Source organism: Ranitomeya imitator, chromosome 2, assembly GCF_032444005.1.
Source record: "Ranitomeya imitator isolate aRanImi1 chromosome 2, aRanImi1.pri, whole genome shotgun sequence".
Taxonomy (NCBI): Eukaryota; Metazoa; Chordata; class Amphibia; order Anura; family Dendrobatidae; genus Ranitomeya; species Ranitomeya imitator.
The window spans coordinates 76,528,118-76,546,121 of record NC_091283.1 but is presented as its reverse complement, the minus strand read 5'-3'; the positions used below and the strand labels follow the sequence as shown (position 1 = coordinate 76,546,121).

The 18,004-nt window shown below is 44.4% G+C and overlaps 1 protein-coding gene across 3 annotated transcripts in view; it reads right to left on the bottom strand.

Moving 5' to 3' along the window:
• FHL1 (four and a half LIM domains 1) overlaps positions 1–18,004 on the bottom strand; it is a 130,729-nt gene that overhangs the window by 14,397 nt on the left and 98,328 nt on the right. For all 3 annotated transcript variants that reach the window (XM_069746984.1, XM_069746985.1, XM_069746983.1), the window contains exon 2: positions 9,198–9,379. In XM_069746984.1, coding sequence (XP_069603085.1) covers positions 9,198–9,353 — 156 coding nt within the window. In that variant the 5' untranslated portion in view covers positions 9,354–9,379. The remainder of the gene's footprint in view (positions 1–9,197; positions 9,380–18,004) is intronic.

The following is an 18,004-nucleotide window of genomic DNA, read 5'->3' as shown; positions in this document are numbered from 1 at the left end:
GGCACTACGTTTTACCTGCGGATTTTCCGCGGATTTCCAGTGTTTTTTGTGCGGATTTCACCTGCGGATTCCTATTGAGGAACAGGTGTAAAACGCCGCGGAATCCGCACAAAGAATTGGCATGCTGCGGAAAATACAACGCAGCGTTCCCGCGCGGTATTTTCCGCACCATGGGCACAGCGGATTTGGTTTTCCATATGTTTACATGGTACTGTAAACCTGATGGAACACTGCTGCGAATCCGCAGCCAAATCCGCACCGTGTGCACATAGCCTAATTCTAAAGGTATGTGCACACGCTGCAGAAAATGCTGCGGATCCGCAGCAGTTTCCCATGAGTTTACAGTTCAATGTGAACCTATGGGAACCAAAAATCGCTGTACACATGCTGCGGAAAAACTGCACGGAAACGCAGCGGTTTACATTCCGCAGCATGTCACTTCTTTCTGCGGATTCCGCAGCGGTTTTACAACTGCTCCAATAGAAAATCGCAGTTGTAAAACCGCAGTGAAATGCGCAGAAAAACCGCGGTAAATCCACCATAAATCCGCAGCGGTTTAGCACTGTGGATTTTTCAAATCCGCTGCGGAAAAATCCGCATAGGACCAGAATATGTGTGCACATACCGAAACCGTAACCCTAGCCCTAACCCTAGCCCTAACCCTACCCCTAACCCTAACCCTACCCCTAACCCTACCCCTAACCCTAACCCTACCCCTAACCCTAACCCTAGTTCTTACCCCAACCTTAGTGAAAAAAAAAAAATTCTTTATTTTTTTATTGTCCCTATCTATGGAAGTGACAAAGGGGGGGGGTCATTTACTATTTTTTTTATTTTGATCACTGAGATATAACCTATCTCAGTGATCAAAATTCACTCTGGAACGAATCTGCCGGCCGGCAGATTCGGCGGGCGCACTGCACATGCGCCCGCCATTTTGGAAGATGGCGGCGCCCAGGAAAGAAGACGGACGGACCTCGGGCGGCCAGGTAAGTATAAGGGGGGGGGGAGATCAGGGCACGGGGGGGGCGTCGGAGCACGGGGGGGTGGATCGGAGCATGGGGGGGGCGGATCAGAACACGGGAGGGAGGATTGGAGCACGGGGGAGGATTGGAGCACGGGGTGAGGGATCGCTGTGCGGCGGGGTGGATCGGAGCACGGGGGGGGGTCGCTGTGTGCGGGGGGGGGACCGGAGTGCGGGGGGGTTTGATTGGAGCGCGGGGGGTGTGATTGGTGCACGGGGGAAGCGGACAGGAGGACGGGGGAGCGGAGCACAGGACCGAGGGGAGCGGACCACAGATCGGGGGGCTGGGGGGGCGATCGGAGGGGTGGGGTGGGTGCACATAAGTGTTTCCAGCCATGGCCGATGATATTGCAGCATCGGCCATGGCTGGATTGTAATATTTCACCAGTTTTTTAGGTGAAATATTACAAATCGCTCTGATTGGCAGTTTCACTTTCAACAGCCAATCAGAGCGATCGTAGCCACGAGGGGGTGAAGCCACCCCCCCTGGGCTAAACTACCACTCCCCCTGTCCCTGCAGATCGGGTGAAATGGGAGTTAACCCTTTCACCCGGCCTGCAGGGACGCGATCTTTCCATGACGCATATGCTGCGTCATGGGTCGGAATGGCACCGACTTTCATGACGCAGCGTATGCGTCAAAGGTCGGGAAGGGGTTAATGTTCGCACTCATAAATACATCAGACCCAGGCTGACCGCACTGCTGACACAGTGTGACGACCCAATGAATGGATACAAACTAAGAGGGATGAACAGAACCAGGGGTCTTCTGTGTAAATGGCAAACTATTAAATTCGTCCAATAGAAAAGTTTAATTAATATAACAGAATTGTGATATTTCATAATGGAACAAGCCCTTTGAAGTAGTAATGCTCTGGATCCCACTAGAGGGCGCTGACTGCATACTGTTCACACATTAAACACCGTGCAATAAGCGCATAAGCTCCCCCTGTTATCTGAGTGATCGTTGTGTAAAGTGATCTCTGTTATAAAGAAATTAGAGGTTGTCTTCCAATTTTTTAAAAAAACCTCAGGATTAAATTAATTTTTTTTTTTTAAAGTATTGATCGACCTTTCAATTTTGTTCTAGTGTTCCAGAAAATAAAACATTTCTCCCAGAAAATTATTGCAATTAAACAACTTTATTTCCTTTGTGTGTGTTGAAATAATACAAAAAAAATTGGATATTATTTCACACAAAACTCCAAAAATGGACAGGACAAAATTGTTGGCACCTTTCCAAAATTGTGGGTAAACAACTTTGTTTCAAGCATGTGATGATCGGTCAAATTCACCTATGGCAAGTAATAGCAATAAGAAAATCACACCTGAAATCAGATACAAAGGGGAGAAGTTGACAATCTTTGCATAGTGTGTCTGTGTGTGCCACTCTAAGCATGGAGAACAGAAAGAGAGAGAACTGTCAGAGGTCTTGAGAGCCAAAATTGTTGAAAAGTATCTGAAGGTTACAAGTTCATCTCAAGAAATCTTAACGTTCCTTTCTCCATCATGGGAAACATAATCAAGAACTTTACAAACCATGCAACTGTAGCCAATCTCCCTGGATGTGGACAACAGAGAAAAATTGCTGAAAGGTTGGAAAGCATGATGGCCCCGATGGTAGATAAGCAGCCTCAACCAAGTTCCAAAGAAATAAAAGCTGTCCTGCAGGCTCAGGGTGCAGTAGTGTCAGCGTAAGCTGTAAACATTTGAATTAAATTAAATGCTATGACAGGAGACCCAGGAGGACACCAATGCTGACACAGAGACATAAAAAACTAGACTGCAGTTTGCCAAAATCCTTGTGTGAAAATGTCTTGTGGACAGAGGAGACCAAGACAGAGTTTTTTAGTAAAGCACATCATTCAACTGTTTACCGGAAACTGAATGAGGCCTACAAAGAAAAGAACACCGTACCTACAGTCAAGCATGGTTGAGGCTCAAAGATATTTTGGCGTTGTTTTGCTGCCTCTGACACTGGGTGCCTTGACTGTGTGTGTAAGGAATCATGAAATCTGAAGATCACCAAAGGATTTGGGGTCACAATATAGTGCCCAGTGTCAGAAAGCTTAGTTTGCGTCCTAAGTCATCCAGCAGGACAATGACCCCAAAGATACTTCAAGAAACACCCAGAAATGGATGGAAACAAAGTGCTGAAGAGTTGTGAAGTGGCAGCAATGGGTCCGGATCTAAATCCAACTGAACTTTTGAGGAGGGATCCTAAAATTGCTGTTGGGAGAAGGAACCTTCACATATGAAATACCTGGAGCAGTTTGCAAAAGAAGAGAGGTCCATAATTCCAGATGAGAGGTGTAAGGAGCTTGTTGATGGCTATAGGAAGTGATAGATTGCAGTTATTTATTCCAAATGGCGTGCAGCCAAATATTAAGTTAAGGGTGCCAACAATTTTGTCCAGACCATTTTGGGGATTTTGTGTGAAATGATGTCCAGTTTGCCTTATTTGCTATGTTTTTGTGTTGTTCCAATACACACAAGAAATAAACCTGTGTAGAACATAATGTGTAATTGCAATAATTTTATGAGAGAAATACTTCATTTTCTGAAACAATTTCAAGGGTGCCAACACTTTTGGCCATGATTGTATATGTATGTATATATCTTTTTATATAATGTATATACAATGGGGAAAATAACTATTTGATACACTGCTGATTTTGCAAGTTTTCCCACCTACAAAGAATGGAGAGGTCTGTAATTTTTATTGTAGGTACACTTCACCTGTGAGACAGAAGCTACAAATAAAAACCTGAAAATTACATTGTATGATTTTTTTAAAAAAATGAAGTACCGTAAGTATCTGTTCACCTACCAACCAGCAAGAATTCGGTCTCTCACAGACCTCTTAGTTTTCCTTTAAGAAGCCTCCTACTCTGCACTCGTTACCTGTATTAATTGCACCTGTTTGAATTCATTACCTGTATAAGACACCTGTCCACACAGTCAATCACTCACACTCCAACCTCTCCACCATGGCCAAGACCAAAGAGATGTCTAAGGACACCAGGGACAAAATTGTAGATCTGCACAAGGCTGGGATGGGCTACAGGACAATAAGCAAGCAAGTGAGAAGGCAAGAATTGTTGGTGCAATTATTAGAAGATGCAAGAAACACAAGATGACTATCAATCTTCCTTGGTCTGGTGCTCCATGCAACATCTCGCCTCGTTGGGTATGCGCATTTGCAGACTGAGATCTCGGGAGATGAGATCTCAGCCCTGAGATCTCATCTCCCGAGATCTTGGTGCTGAGATCTCCATCTGCACACGCGCCGCCCCCAGAGTCTACCGCATAGGAAACCATGGAACTGCAGGGGCTCTGGGCTTTCACAAAATGTCAGCAGAGCCCCAGCCGCACCGAGCACCTGCAGCGGTGCACCACACATCCAAACGCCCCTTCATCCCAGCCTGCGGCCTTCAGCAACGCATCACTCTTGCCTCCTCCAGCAGCGACCCTGGGACCCTGCTCCACCGCGGTCGGTATGGTATATCCGCATTATAAGACGCACCCCCATTTTCCCTCCAAATTTTGGGGGAAAAAATTGCATCTTATAACCGGAAAAATATGGTATATATAATATTTACTGAACTTGATCGAATAGCTTTGGATTAAGATCCAATAATCAGTTGTTTGGCACCGCAGCTGCATGTGTGGCGGCTGTGTGACCGTCACAACACATGCATGGAGAACCAAGTACCCTTTATTATTTTCATGCACTATTGCTATTTATTTACTGTAGGGCATTTGCTGATTATGTTTTTATCTTAGGTTTTGGCTGGTTTATGTGTAAATTGTCTTATGTTGCAAATCAGGGTTTAGGGCTGGGGGTTGGCATTTTTTTTTATTACTAGTTTGCTTTCTCTATGGTAATGCAGAAAAGATATATATCTTTGTACCGTATTAGCCAGTAGATAGAAAAATATTTAGAATTGAGAGTCCTCAGTAGTTAATACCTTTTAATGACTAACTGAAAATATGGTAACAAAGTGCAAGCTTTCGAGACTACACAGGTCTCTTCATCAGGCATAGAATAACACAAGAGCTGAAGAATCATATTTATACACAACAGGGCGCAGAAATAACAAAATAGATATGTGACGTGAAGCAGAAAATTACAATTATGGGAGAGTGATAAACAGTTGTGGCCGTAAATGTTTGAACAGTTCATAGATAAGGAGTGTGAAAGTTTTATTGTCCTGTGATTGGGGTCTGGTTCTGTTTTGTGATGACCCCACATGGTCTGAGGAGCAAATTCCTTAGTTGATGTAGAAAGACAAATCCATGCAACACATTCATTCCTGCACTGTGTGTCTATAGTTGTCATAAGTTTTTACTCCCAGACCCTTCTGTCTCTCTGAGATTTGAAGTTACCTTTTAATACCAGTAATTTCATGTCCATAATGCTGTTATCAGGGATACAAAAATGTTTGGCCACAGGTAAATCTATTATTTTTTCTCTTATTGTTAGGCGATGAGAATTCATCCTTGCTTTAATTTTTTTGTCCCTTCTCCCCTACATCCAGACCCCCAGCTAGGCATTTGGTACATATAATTAGGTACACCACATTAGAAGTGACGCAGCTGAAAGTACCTGGTATATTGTAGTCCTGATGTGGGGGGTCTGGAAAAATGGATTGTAAGCGGGCATCCTTTTGCTGTAAAGGTTGTAGTTTCCCTTAGCACCTCCAGATTTGGATTGTAGGTGACCACTAGAGGCATTTGGTTGCTTTCTTCTTTAGCTTTGTAATGTAGCAGGTGATTCCTTGATATTCTGGTGGCTGTAGCAAACTGGTTTTGAATTGTTCTTGGATGGTAGCCCTGATTCAAAAAGGTCGTTCTGAGGTGACCAAGTTGTTCATCCCTATCCATTGTATCTGATGGCTTGGCTGTAGACAATAGTTTGTGTTTAGGATGGAAACTGTCCCACTTAAGGTATGTTGGACGGTCGATTGGCTTCTGATACAGGGATGTCTCTATTTTATTGTTCTGCAGCTTAATGATGGTGTCCAAAAAGTTAATTTAAGTGCTGGAGTAGTTGAGTGTTAAGTTGATGGTAGGATGAAATTGATTAAACTATTCATGGAACATCTTTAGCTCTGGTTCAGACTCCATCCAGATAATTTAAAATATCATCAATGTAGCGGTAGTAGCCCAGAGGCCTGATGGGACATGAGGACAAAAAGTCGCTTTCAAGCTTAGCCATGAAAAGATTTGCATACTGTGGGGCCATTTTACTTCCCATTGCTGTTCCAGTCTCCTGTAGATACATCTTGTTGTCAAATTCAAAGTAATTGTGGGTGAGGATCAATTTTATAAGTTTCAGCACAGAATCAGCATCAGTCCCTGTGTTTTCCAGGAAGAATTTGCAGGCATTTAGTCCATCCTGGTGTGGAATATTGGAGTACAAAGATTCCACATCCATGGTGGCCAGGATGGTTCCTTCTGGTAGAGGACCTATTGCTGATAGTTTATTCAATAGGTCAGTTGTGTCCTGAATGAAGCTGGGTGTATCCTTTACCAGGGGTTTAAAAATACCCTTTACCCATCTAGATACCTGCCCAGTAAGGGTGCCCACACATGAGATAATTGGTCTTCCTGGATTGCCATATTGTTGGATTTTGGGAAGCATGTAGAATGTCCCTGTTCTTGGACTTTCTGGTATCAGGCCATCGGCACTTGTGGATTTCTCAGGAAGATAAGATACCAACTTGTTTAGTTCCTTGTAATAATCCTGTGTAGGGTCCGACTCCAATTTTTTGTAGTAGCGTGTGTCCATAAGTTGTCTGTTTGCTTCCTTCATGGAGTCTGATGTGTTCATCAGGACTATTGCACCTCCCTTGTCAGCAGGTTTAATGATGATTTCTTTGTTGGTTTTCAAAGACTGTATGGCCTTTCTTCATCAAATGAGGAATTTGCTTCTCAGACCTTGTGGGGGCATCACAACCATGGAGAAGACCCCAATCAGAGGACAATAAAACTTTAACACTCCTTATCTATGAACTGTTCCAATATTTACAGCCACAACTGTTTATCACTCTCCCATAATGATAGTTCTGCTTCACGTCACTTGTCTTATCTATTGCATTATTTCTGTGCTGTGTTGTGCATAAATGTGATTCTTCGGGTTTTGTATTATTCTATGCCTGATGAAGAGACCTAAAAACAATAATCAATCCTCGGCCTTCTTCACAGGCTGCAGCATTTATTTATTTTATAATCACAGCAGAGATTAGATTTTTTAAAAAACAGGAGGCGTTCCTTTTATGCTTTTTCTCTTTTTATGACTTACTCCTCACTATGGTGAACAAAACAAATGCACAAAAGCTGCCCGGTCACTCAGGGTAAACAGAGTAGAAATGTAAAAGAAAAATGCAGGATGTCTCAGGTGAGAATATGACCCAAAGTTTCTACACCTATGGATTTGATATAGAGGCATCACTATACATATTATTACATAATTACTATATAAAAAGATATTACATATAAAAAGACCAAACCAGTAGCATCCACCTTAGCAAGCTATCGGACAGACACTCATTCTGCCAACAGCTTTTACTCAGACTTACCAGGACACATGCATGCTCAGCTCATCCGAGCACGTATGTATTTGCCACTACCAGACATCTCAGCTTTGAGAACGAAAGGATTTTATATAGTGGTATGTAAATGTTTGGGCCCCCCTGGTCAAAGTGACTTATTGTGAACAGTTAAGCAAGTTGAAGGTGAAATTATCTCTAAAGGGCCTAGAATTAAAGATGACATTTCCTCTGTATTTTAGGCAAAAACTAATATATTTTCATTCTTTTACATTTTAAAAATTACAAAAAAGAAAATGGGTTGATGCAAAAGTTTGGGCACCCTGCACAGTTTGTAAAGACTTATTGTTTGAGGGATTTTCATCCATTCTTCCTTGGAAAATTTTCAATGATGTTCTGATCAGGGGACTGTGAGGGCCATTGTAAAACCTTCAGCTTGCACTTTTTAAGGTAGTCTATTGTGGATTTTGATTTGCAACACAACCCCAAAGCATGATTGATCCACCCTCATGCTTAATGATTGGCAAGATGTTCTTTTCCTGATGTTTTTTGCCCTTTTCTCTCCATACATACCTTTGATCATTGTGGCCAAAGAGTTCTATTTTAACCTCATCAGTCCACATCGGTCTAAAATGCATCAGGCTTGTTTAGCTGTTCTTTTGCATACTTCTGACTCTGAATTTTATGGTGAGGATGCAGGAGAGATTTTTTTTCTGATGACTCTTCCATGAAGGCCAGATTTGTACAGGTGTCACTGAACAGTAGAACAATGTACTACAACTCCAGAGTCTGCTAAATCTTTCTGAAGTTCTTTTGCAGTCAAGCGAGGGTTCTGATTTGCCTCTCTGGCAATCCTACAAGCAGCTCTCACTGATATTTTGCTTGGTCTTCCCAACTTTATCTTGGCCTCCACTGTTCCTGTTATCCGCCATTACTTAATTACATTTTGAACTGAAGAAAGGGCAACTTGAAAATGATTTGATATCTTTTTATTACTTTCTCCTGCTTTGTGGGCCTCCACCATTTTCAGAGTGCTAGGCAGCCGCGTAGAACAGCATGACTGCTGTTTTTTGGCACAAGGTTAGAGGAGGCTAGGATTTTATAAAGCTGGGAAATCTGCATCACCTGGCCTTTCCTAAAGATGATGGTGAACAAGCCATATTCCTAACAGGCTAATTGAGGTCTGAAACCTTGGTCAAAGTTATTTGAGCACACAAATCTCCAACGGTGCCCAAACTTGTGCATCGGCCCATTTTCCTTTTTGTAATTTTTAAAATGTAAACAACTACAATATGTATATTGTTTGCCTAACATACAAAGGAAATGTGTCATTGTTAACTTTAGGCCTTTTAGAGATCATTTCAACTTGCTTAACTGTTCACAATAACAGTAATTTTGACCAGAGGTGCCCAAACTATTGAAAGCCACTGTATGTTGAAATCTGACATGCCCACCCTTCTTTTCCCTCCACCCCCAAACATCTGTTTTCAGGAGAGGATCGGTACATCCCCATACATATTAGATGGTTGCCCAAAATTGCAGCTTTAGATTGACAGTAATGTGTATGCACACCGTTGGCTTCACACTGACATGACTCTAGTTCTTCCCTTCCCCGCTAACCTTGGAATCCACTCCAATGGGTTTCCTGCACTCGGCACAAGTGTTGGCGCAGATTTTCTCGAAGCACTTTACACAACATTTGTGTCCATCCTTCTCCACATACTTCTTTCCTTGGAGGGGAGCTCTGCAGTAGTGGCAATCAAAGCGTTCAGACATTGTGCCCACAGTATATTGGCGCGGACCTATGAAAATGCAAATTGAGGGAATAAATATAGAGAAGTTGTAAGAACGGATTATAGATTACAGTATAACTTATGTGGATCTATGACATGATCTATAAACCTCGAACATCTACCCCACATGCACATGTACACATTATATGCATATCTGGCCAGATGACTCAAAAAACGACTATGTACATCCACTCATCACACGAGTTCACAAACTAATAAGTATCTGATTAGTAGGTATACAGGACCCGGTGTTAGACTTTGCCGTCGTTCTTGGAGCGACTCCACTGCCGGCGCCTTTTACGCTACTGTCAAGCACAACATGTCATTCTCTTTAACTGCTCCAGGGTTTTCTGAACTATTTTGACATTGCCGTTTTGTGTTCTTTTTATTGGGCTCTTTTGCGGAGGTTTTCCAGACTGATTCCGCTCAGAAGCCACCTAACAAAGACGCCGTGGCACATAGCCTTAGCCAGCTTCTAGGTCTATACAGTCCCATTTAGTAGCATTGCTCCTGCCTTAACAAGTTTAAAGGTAAAATACAAAATCTGCAGTTCAGGAGCGTGATTTGCCACAGGCTCTAGACTGTACTTATAAACTGTATGATTTACATTAGCGTATTTGATACTTTTATAAATGACATTTTCTACAGCCCTTTAATGCCGATCTGTAGCTAGATTTCACAATACACATTAAATTAATAAGTAGATCTTTTAGACCTAATTAGGCTGAGATGTAAAATTCTTTTTGAAAGTTTTAACTTAATCTCCCACCTCCCCAAACAGCCTGATTGACAGCTCGTCAATGTCCCTCCTCTGCTGAGGCTGAGATCTGACACCGCTCAGTACAAGCTGCAGCTGCCAGTCAGGCTGGGTGAATGGATAAACATGGTCCCATGAGCTTTCTCACACTTTAGGCTACTTTCACATTTCCGTCAGTAGTCGCCCGTCACAAAGCGTCGGCGACACGTACTGACGGAAGTGTGTCCTTTCACATTTCCGTCTGCAGTCCCGGCCAGGAAAGAGACAGAGAGAGACATTTCCTGCCGGGCATGTGCAGACGGAAAAACTGGATACAACGCACAGAAAAACTTTCCCTTGAACGTTTTTCCCAGACGACGGAACACCAATACCCGATGCAACCAGTGCACGATGGACGCAACGTGTGGCCATACGTCGCGATCCGTCGGCAATGCAAGTCTATGGAGAAAAAAACGCATCCTGCGGGCAAATTTGCAGCATGCGTTTTTTTACCAAAACGACGCACTGTGATGAGGAGTGCCTGACGGAAATGTGAAAGTAGCCTTAGCTGGACTCATATCAGAATTATCCAGCCATTGGGATACGAATTTTCAAAGTAAACATACCAGCCTCATCAAGTCTACAAGATCTATTTAATAAGGTATACAGTTCATGTTGTAAAACCTGATGACAGATCTGCTGTAAAGTATAGAAGGAAAATGCACTAATACACTCTGACACCCTATAAATGACTACCACAATCACGGTAACCTCTGTGTGCGGCTCTGTAATCTCAGACTTTGGGGGTGAGATGGATTGTTATGGGGCTAAGAACTTACCCACAAGTAGTTGTTAACTCCATGAATCTTCTGCCCTGCCATGATCTGTTCTGGCCCAGAGCGGTCATGGGCCTCTACTACTGGTGATTCTCCCGCTTCTGATGACGTCACATTGACTGATCCCTTCTTTTCTTCCACTCTGCTGACAGGGCATCACTGCCTATGTCATACTAACGGACAACTGTCAATCATCATGACATCATCATGCCACACCGATGGAGCAGAGTGGAAGAGGAAGAGCTGCTCTGTTGACATGAAGCCAAAGGAAGTGGGAGAATCTCCGCTGCAAAGAAGGTAGTGACTACCTGCTGATTAGTTAAGTCTCAGATATCCCAAGTAACTGAATGATGAGATGTGCATTATGTGAGGGCCCATTCCTGGTCTGGTCAGGGGCCCAGCAGGGAATTCATCGGTGTCCCTGCAGGCAAGCAAGGCCAAGCATCTGAATGAGTTACCGCAATGGACTTCATCCGTCACTATAACTAAGCAGCTCGGCCCGGGGAATGTATACAGGGTCCGTGAGTCGCATTAATATTTGTATCGCTTGGTCTGTTATGATTTGTTTATCAACAGCGAATCATCCACAGCAAGCGCTGGAATTACCAGAACATTCTCCTCCTCCAAGTCTCCCGATTTCAGGTTCTAGCCGGTGCTCTCACATTCTATGTAATGCGCACAATCTTCTTACTGACCATGACTAATTGCTGACCGGCAATGACCACCTACTGTGTATCGGAAACATTCCCCCACGTCCCCAAACTAATCTAATATTTGTATGAAAATATTCCAATAGAGAAGGCCAACCTTGATAATCACTGAGGCTATGTGCACACGTTGCGGATTGGTGTGCGGATTTTTCCACACCTTTTGCAAAATCCGCAGGTAAACCGCACTGCAGATTACCCAAAGATTTACCGCGGATTCCTATTATGGAGCAGGTGTAAACCGCTGCAGAATCCGCACAAAGAATTGACATGCTGCGGAAAAACACCGCTGCGTTTCCGTGAGTTTTTTCCGCAGCATGAGCACTGCGGATTTTCTTTTTTCATACGTTTACATGGTACTGTACAACGCATGGAAAACGGCTGCGACTCCGCAACGTGTGCACATAGCCTTAGGCGGATTTAGGACAGTTTCTTAAAGTGTATATCACTTCTATAGGGAAAACAGACCCATGCCTCATACAACACCTTAAAAGACCTTTTAGTGATTATGAGGCGGTCACTGGAATGCATCATGGTGGTATATAGAACTGGCGTAGGTGTAAGCAGCTTTTATTTGATTAATGTTGCCCGATTCATAATAGATATCTACAGACGGCAATAAAACAGACAGCAGCTTTGTGCCAGGTCTGACTTGTGCTCTATCTGCATACAGCAGAATTCTGCAGAACTGATTGGAGCCTTACTGGGAGGTTTCATGCACAAACTGCATCCACATACGGGGCAAAGCAGCCAGACGCTTAACATTTCGGAACTAAACTTAAATCTTAACTACACTTTAATTAGTTTTGATAAGTCAACAGTAGTGATGACTAAACGTGCTGGCATAACGTGTTATCAGAGTATCTTGGATGTGCTCGAATAATTTTTTCTTGTCCCTGCGGCTGCATGTTTTACAGCAGTAGACAGTTGCAACACATGCGGGGATTGCCTAACAAACAAGCAACCCCTGCACATGTTGTGACTGTTTCACCGCAAAACATGCAGCCGCAGGGTCTCAAAAATATTAAGTACATCCAAGATTACTGTAATAACACCCGAGCATGTTCACTCATCAGTAGTCAACAGTACAAGTGAAGAGAAGAAGCTTGGTAGTATACCTTATTAGAAAAAAAAAAATACATTCCCATCTTTCCCCCAAGTTCCAGTCATTTTTTTTTTCTCCCGCATTGATTTTTTGCTCTAAAAAAAAACTGCTCAGAATTTGTCTACATCTTTGTGTTCAGTATGGGATCAAATTACATCACCTCCCCTATAAAGTTCTGCGGAGAAGGGAGGACGAAGCTGGAGAAACTGCTGAGGCTACTCATTCAGAGGAATAACGGCTAAAAAGTCACAAGTCAATATAATGACCAGAAATAGTGTTATTCATCATGTACACTCACATTCTTATTCTGAAAAGTCACCTGAAATTACACGTACGCTCTACACCACCATGGGGATAGGGGAAAATATGTGCAAGTGGCTTAAGAGCTGGCTCAGGGATAGGAAACAAAGGGTGGTTATTAATGGAGCACACTCGGACTGGGTAGCGGTTAGCAGTGGGGTACCACAGGAGTCAGTATTGGGCCCTCTTCTTTTTAACATATTTATTAATGACCTTGTAGGGGGCATTCAGAGTAGAATTTCAATATTTGCAGATGACACTAAACTCTGCAGGTAATCAATACAGAGGAGGACAATTTAATATTACAGGATGATTTATGTAAACTAGAAGCTTGGGCTGAAAAATGGCAAATGAGCTTTAATGGGAATAACACTTGGGCAGAAGTAATAAGATGTATAACTATGTGCTTAATTCTAAAACTCTGGGCAAAACCGTCAATGAAAAAGACCTGGGAGTATGGGTGGATGACAAACTCATATTCAGGGGCCAGTGTCAGGCAGCTGCTACAAAGGCAAATAAAATAATGGGATGCATTAAAAGAGGCATAGATGCTCATGAGGAGAACATAATTTTACCTCTATACAAGTCACTAGTTCGACCACACTTAGAATACTGTGTACAGTTCTGGTCTCCGGTGTATAAGAAAGACATAGCTGAACTGGAGCGGGTGCAGAGAAGAGCGACCAAGGTTATTAGAGGACTGGGGGGTCTGCAATACCAAGACAGGTTATTACACTTGGGGCTATTTAGTTTGGAAAAACGAAGGCTAAGGGGTGATCTTATTTTAATGTATAAATATATGAGGGGACAGTACAAAGACCTTTCTGATGATCTTTTTAATCATAGACCTGAGACAGGGACAAGGGGGCATCCTCTACGTCTGGAGGAAAGAAGGTTTAGGTATAATAACAGATGCAGATTCTTTACTGTAAGAGCAGTGAGACTATGGAACTCTCTGCAGTATTATGTTGTAATGAGTGATTCATTACTTAAATTTAAGAGGGGACTGGATACATTTCTGGAAAAGTATAATGTTACAGGATATATACACTAGATTCCTTGATAGGGCGTTGATCCAGGGAACTAGTCTGATTGCCGTATGTGGAGTCGGGAAGGAATTTTTTCCCCAAACTGGAGCTTACTATTTGCCACATGGGTTTTTTTTGCCTTCCTCTGGATCAACATGTTAGGGCATGTTAGGTTAGGCTATGGGTTGAACTAGATGGACTTATAGTCTTCCTGCAACCTTAATAACTATGTTACCATGCCAGTCTGGAGGAGGAAAAACAAGAGAGTTTACCTATTAAAGAAATAACTGATCGAATGTTTATTATTAAACAAAACTTCTCTGTTTCCCATGGTCTTATAGTAAGGCTACATTTTAGTGTCTATATTACAATCACAACACCTGGACCCCCAATATACTTTTACTGAACTCAGATTACTATGGGACATTATTACTAAATTCGGAAGACACATGCCATCAGCATATCTCCATGATTACTCATGGTACACTTGTATTAGACAATAGGGGGAAACAAAGAACCTCACGCACCAGTGTACAAATTGCTTCAGTAATATAGAAGTATAAACAGTAAATGCATATAAACAATCACCGACGGCTTTATCGGGGTGCTATAGTCAAGGGTCCATGACCACCCATCCATGAAGTCACAAGATATCCCAGAAGACCATAAAAGCAGTGGAAAACCCTTCCACGTCACAGGTAAAGCATTGGCCAGGTTTGGAGTTGGGTTCATACTGTCCACACATCAGCAGTTGTTAGAATGGAAGAAGGGAGATAAGTAAAGGCCCCAAACACACTGGTCACAAATCCAATGCGACTCGCTATAGACTTTAAGACGCATGTAACTGCGGCCTGCGGAGGAGATTGTCTATTCTGACACATTTTAATACACCCATAAGCTGTGTGAGCAGGACTCCAGCAGGAGGAGTTGTCAGACTTTATAATGTCTCCATCCATTGTCAGCTAATATAAGACTCTGGAAAATAAAGGTGAACTCAAACCCCAATATTACAGAATGTTAGGTAACAAGATTAGTGCAACATATGTCATAGCTCAGCTGGGGACAAATCCTGGCCAATATCCACTGGCAATGAAGGACGGCTCTTATTAAAGGGGGGATAACAAATAAGACAATGTAACCAGAAACCATAGTGTGGTGACAAACCGCCCTATTCTTGTAGCTGTCAAAATAACTGCTGTCATCGGAGGCTAAATAAAGTGGCTACAAATCTGGCAACATCCATGAAATGGGGTTAAAAGATGAAAGGCTGGAAGCAGCGTGGATCTGTGACCTTTCCTAATGTCAGCAGCCTACAAACTAGAGAGGAGTCCTAGCAACCTTCTCATTTCAGATGTAACCTGAGGCATGCCAGGCGCAGCCATAGTCATCTTCCATAGTCATCTTCCATTTATACAGCAAATAGGCTTTTCCTGGGAACAGGATGTGTCTGAGCTGGCGCACCCAATGCTGCGATATTAGCTGGCGCCCCCAATGCTGCGATATTAGCTGGCGCCCCCAATGCTGCGATATTAGCTGGCGCTCCCAATGCTGTGATATTAGCTGGCGCTCCCAATGCTGCGATATTAGCTGGCGCCCCCAATGCTGCGATATTAGCTGGCGCTCCCAATGCTGCGATATTAGCTGGCGCCCCCAATGCTGCGATATTAGCTGGCGCCCCCAATGCTGCGATATTAGCTGGCGCCCCCAATGCTGCGATATTAGCTGGCGCTCCCAATGCTGCGATATTAGCTGGCACCCCCAATGCTGCGATATTAGCTGGCGCCCCCAATGCTGCGATAATAGCTGGCGCCCCCAATGCTGCGATATTAGCTGGCGCTCCCAATGCTGCGATATTAGCTGGCGCCCCCAATGCTGCGATAATAGCTGGCGCCCCCAATGCTGCGATATTAGCTGGCGCTCCCAATGCTGCGATATTAGCTGGCGCCCCCAATGCTGCGATATTAGCTGGCGCCCCCAATGCTGCGATATTAGCTGGCGCTCCCAATGCTGCGATATTAGCTGGCGCCCCCAATGCTGCGATATTAGCTGGCGCTCCCAATGCTGCGATATTAGCTGGCGCCCCCAATGCTGCGATATTAGCTGGCGCCCCCAATGCTGCGATATTAGCTGGCGCCCCCAATGCTGCGATAATAGCTGGCGCCCCCAATGCTGCGATATTAGCTGGCGCCCCCAATGCTGCGATATTAGCTGGCGCTCCCAATGCTGCGATATTAGCTGGCGCCCCCAATGCTGCGATATTAGCTGGCGCCCCCAATGCTGCGATAATAGCTGGCGCCCCCAGTGCTGCGATATTAGCTGGCGCTCCCAATGCTGCGATATTAGCTAGCGCCCCCAATGCTGCGATATTAGCTGGCGCCCCCAGTGCTGCGATATTAGCTGGCGCTCCCAATGCTGCAATATTAGCTGACGCCCCCAATGCTGCGATATTAGCCGGCGCCCCCAATGCTGCGATATTAGCTGGCGCTCCCAATGCTGCGATATTAGCTGGCGCCCCCAATGCTGCGATATTAGCTGGCGCCCCCAATGCTGCGATATTAGCTGGCGCCCCCAATGCTGCGATATTAGCTGGCGCCCCCAATGCTGCGATATTAGCTGGCGCCCCCAATGCTGCGATATTAGCTGGCGCTCCCAATGCTGCGATATTAGCTGGCGCCCCCAATGCTGCGATATTAGCTGGCGCTCCCAATGCTGCGATATTAGCTGGCGCCCCCAATGCTGCGATATTAGCTGGCGCCCCCAATGCTGCGATATTAGCTGGCGCCCCCAATGCTGCGATAATAGCTGGCGCCCCCAATGCTGCGATATTAGCTGGCGCCCCCAATGCTGCGATATTAGCTGGCGCTCCCAATGCTGCGATATTAGCTGGCGCCCCCAATGCTGCGATATTAGCTGGCGCCCCCAATGCTGCGATAATAGCTGGCGCCCCCAGTGCTGCGATATTAGCTGGCGCTCCCAATGCTGCGATATTAGCTAGCGCCCCCAATGCTGCGATATTAGCTGGCGCCCCCAGTGCTGCGATATTAGCTGGCGCTCCCAATGCTGCAATATTAGCTGACGCCCCCAATGCTGCGATATTAGCCGGCGCCCCCAATGCTGCGATATTAGCTGGCGCTCCCAATGCTGCGATATTAGCTGGCGCCCCCAGTGCTGCGATATTAGCTGGCGCCCCCAATGCTGCGATATTAGGATTTAGTCTCCAGGAATGTGAAGTTCTTACATTACCTAGTGGTGGGCTGTGACAGCTGTAGGAGAAACACATCCACATTAGTGATGAGCGAATATACTCGTTACTCGAGATTTCTCGAGCATGCTCGGGTGTCCCCAGAGTATTTTTAGTGCTCGGAGATTTAGTTTTTCTTGCCGCAGCTGAATGATTTACATCTGTTAGCCAGCATAAGTACATGTGGGGGTTCCCTAACAACCAGGCAACCCCCAAATGTACTTATGCTGGCTAACAGATGTAAATCATTCAGCTGCGGCAGGAAAAACTAAATCTCCGAGCACTAAAAAATACTCTGGGGACACCCGAGCGTGCTCGAGAAATCTCGAGTAACAAGTATATTCGCTCATCACTAATCCACATATTGCAGATGTCACTGGCTCTGTGTCCGGCTCTCTGTGCGGATTTGGGCAATACAACAAACCAGACGGGTGTATATTGTGATTTTTGGGGTGCATAGGACCCTGGTTATTATTGGATCAGTCACTGAGGACCACACGGGGGAGAACCCATTGCCCGATAATATGGTCATTCTTGTAAATCCACTGTTAGCCCTTCCACAACTTTTAATTCCTTCCCATAGTCACCGTCTCGGCCTGCTGTCAGTGACTGTCAGCCTTCTTCCTCACACCTACAGACTGACAGCAGATGCAAAACTTCTACTTCTTACAGGATTACAAT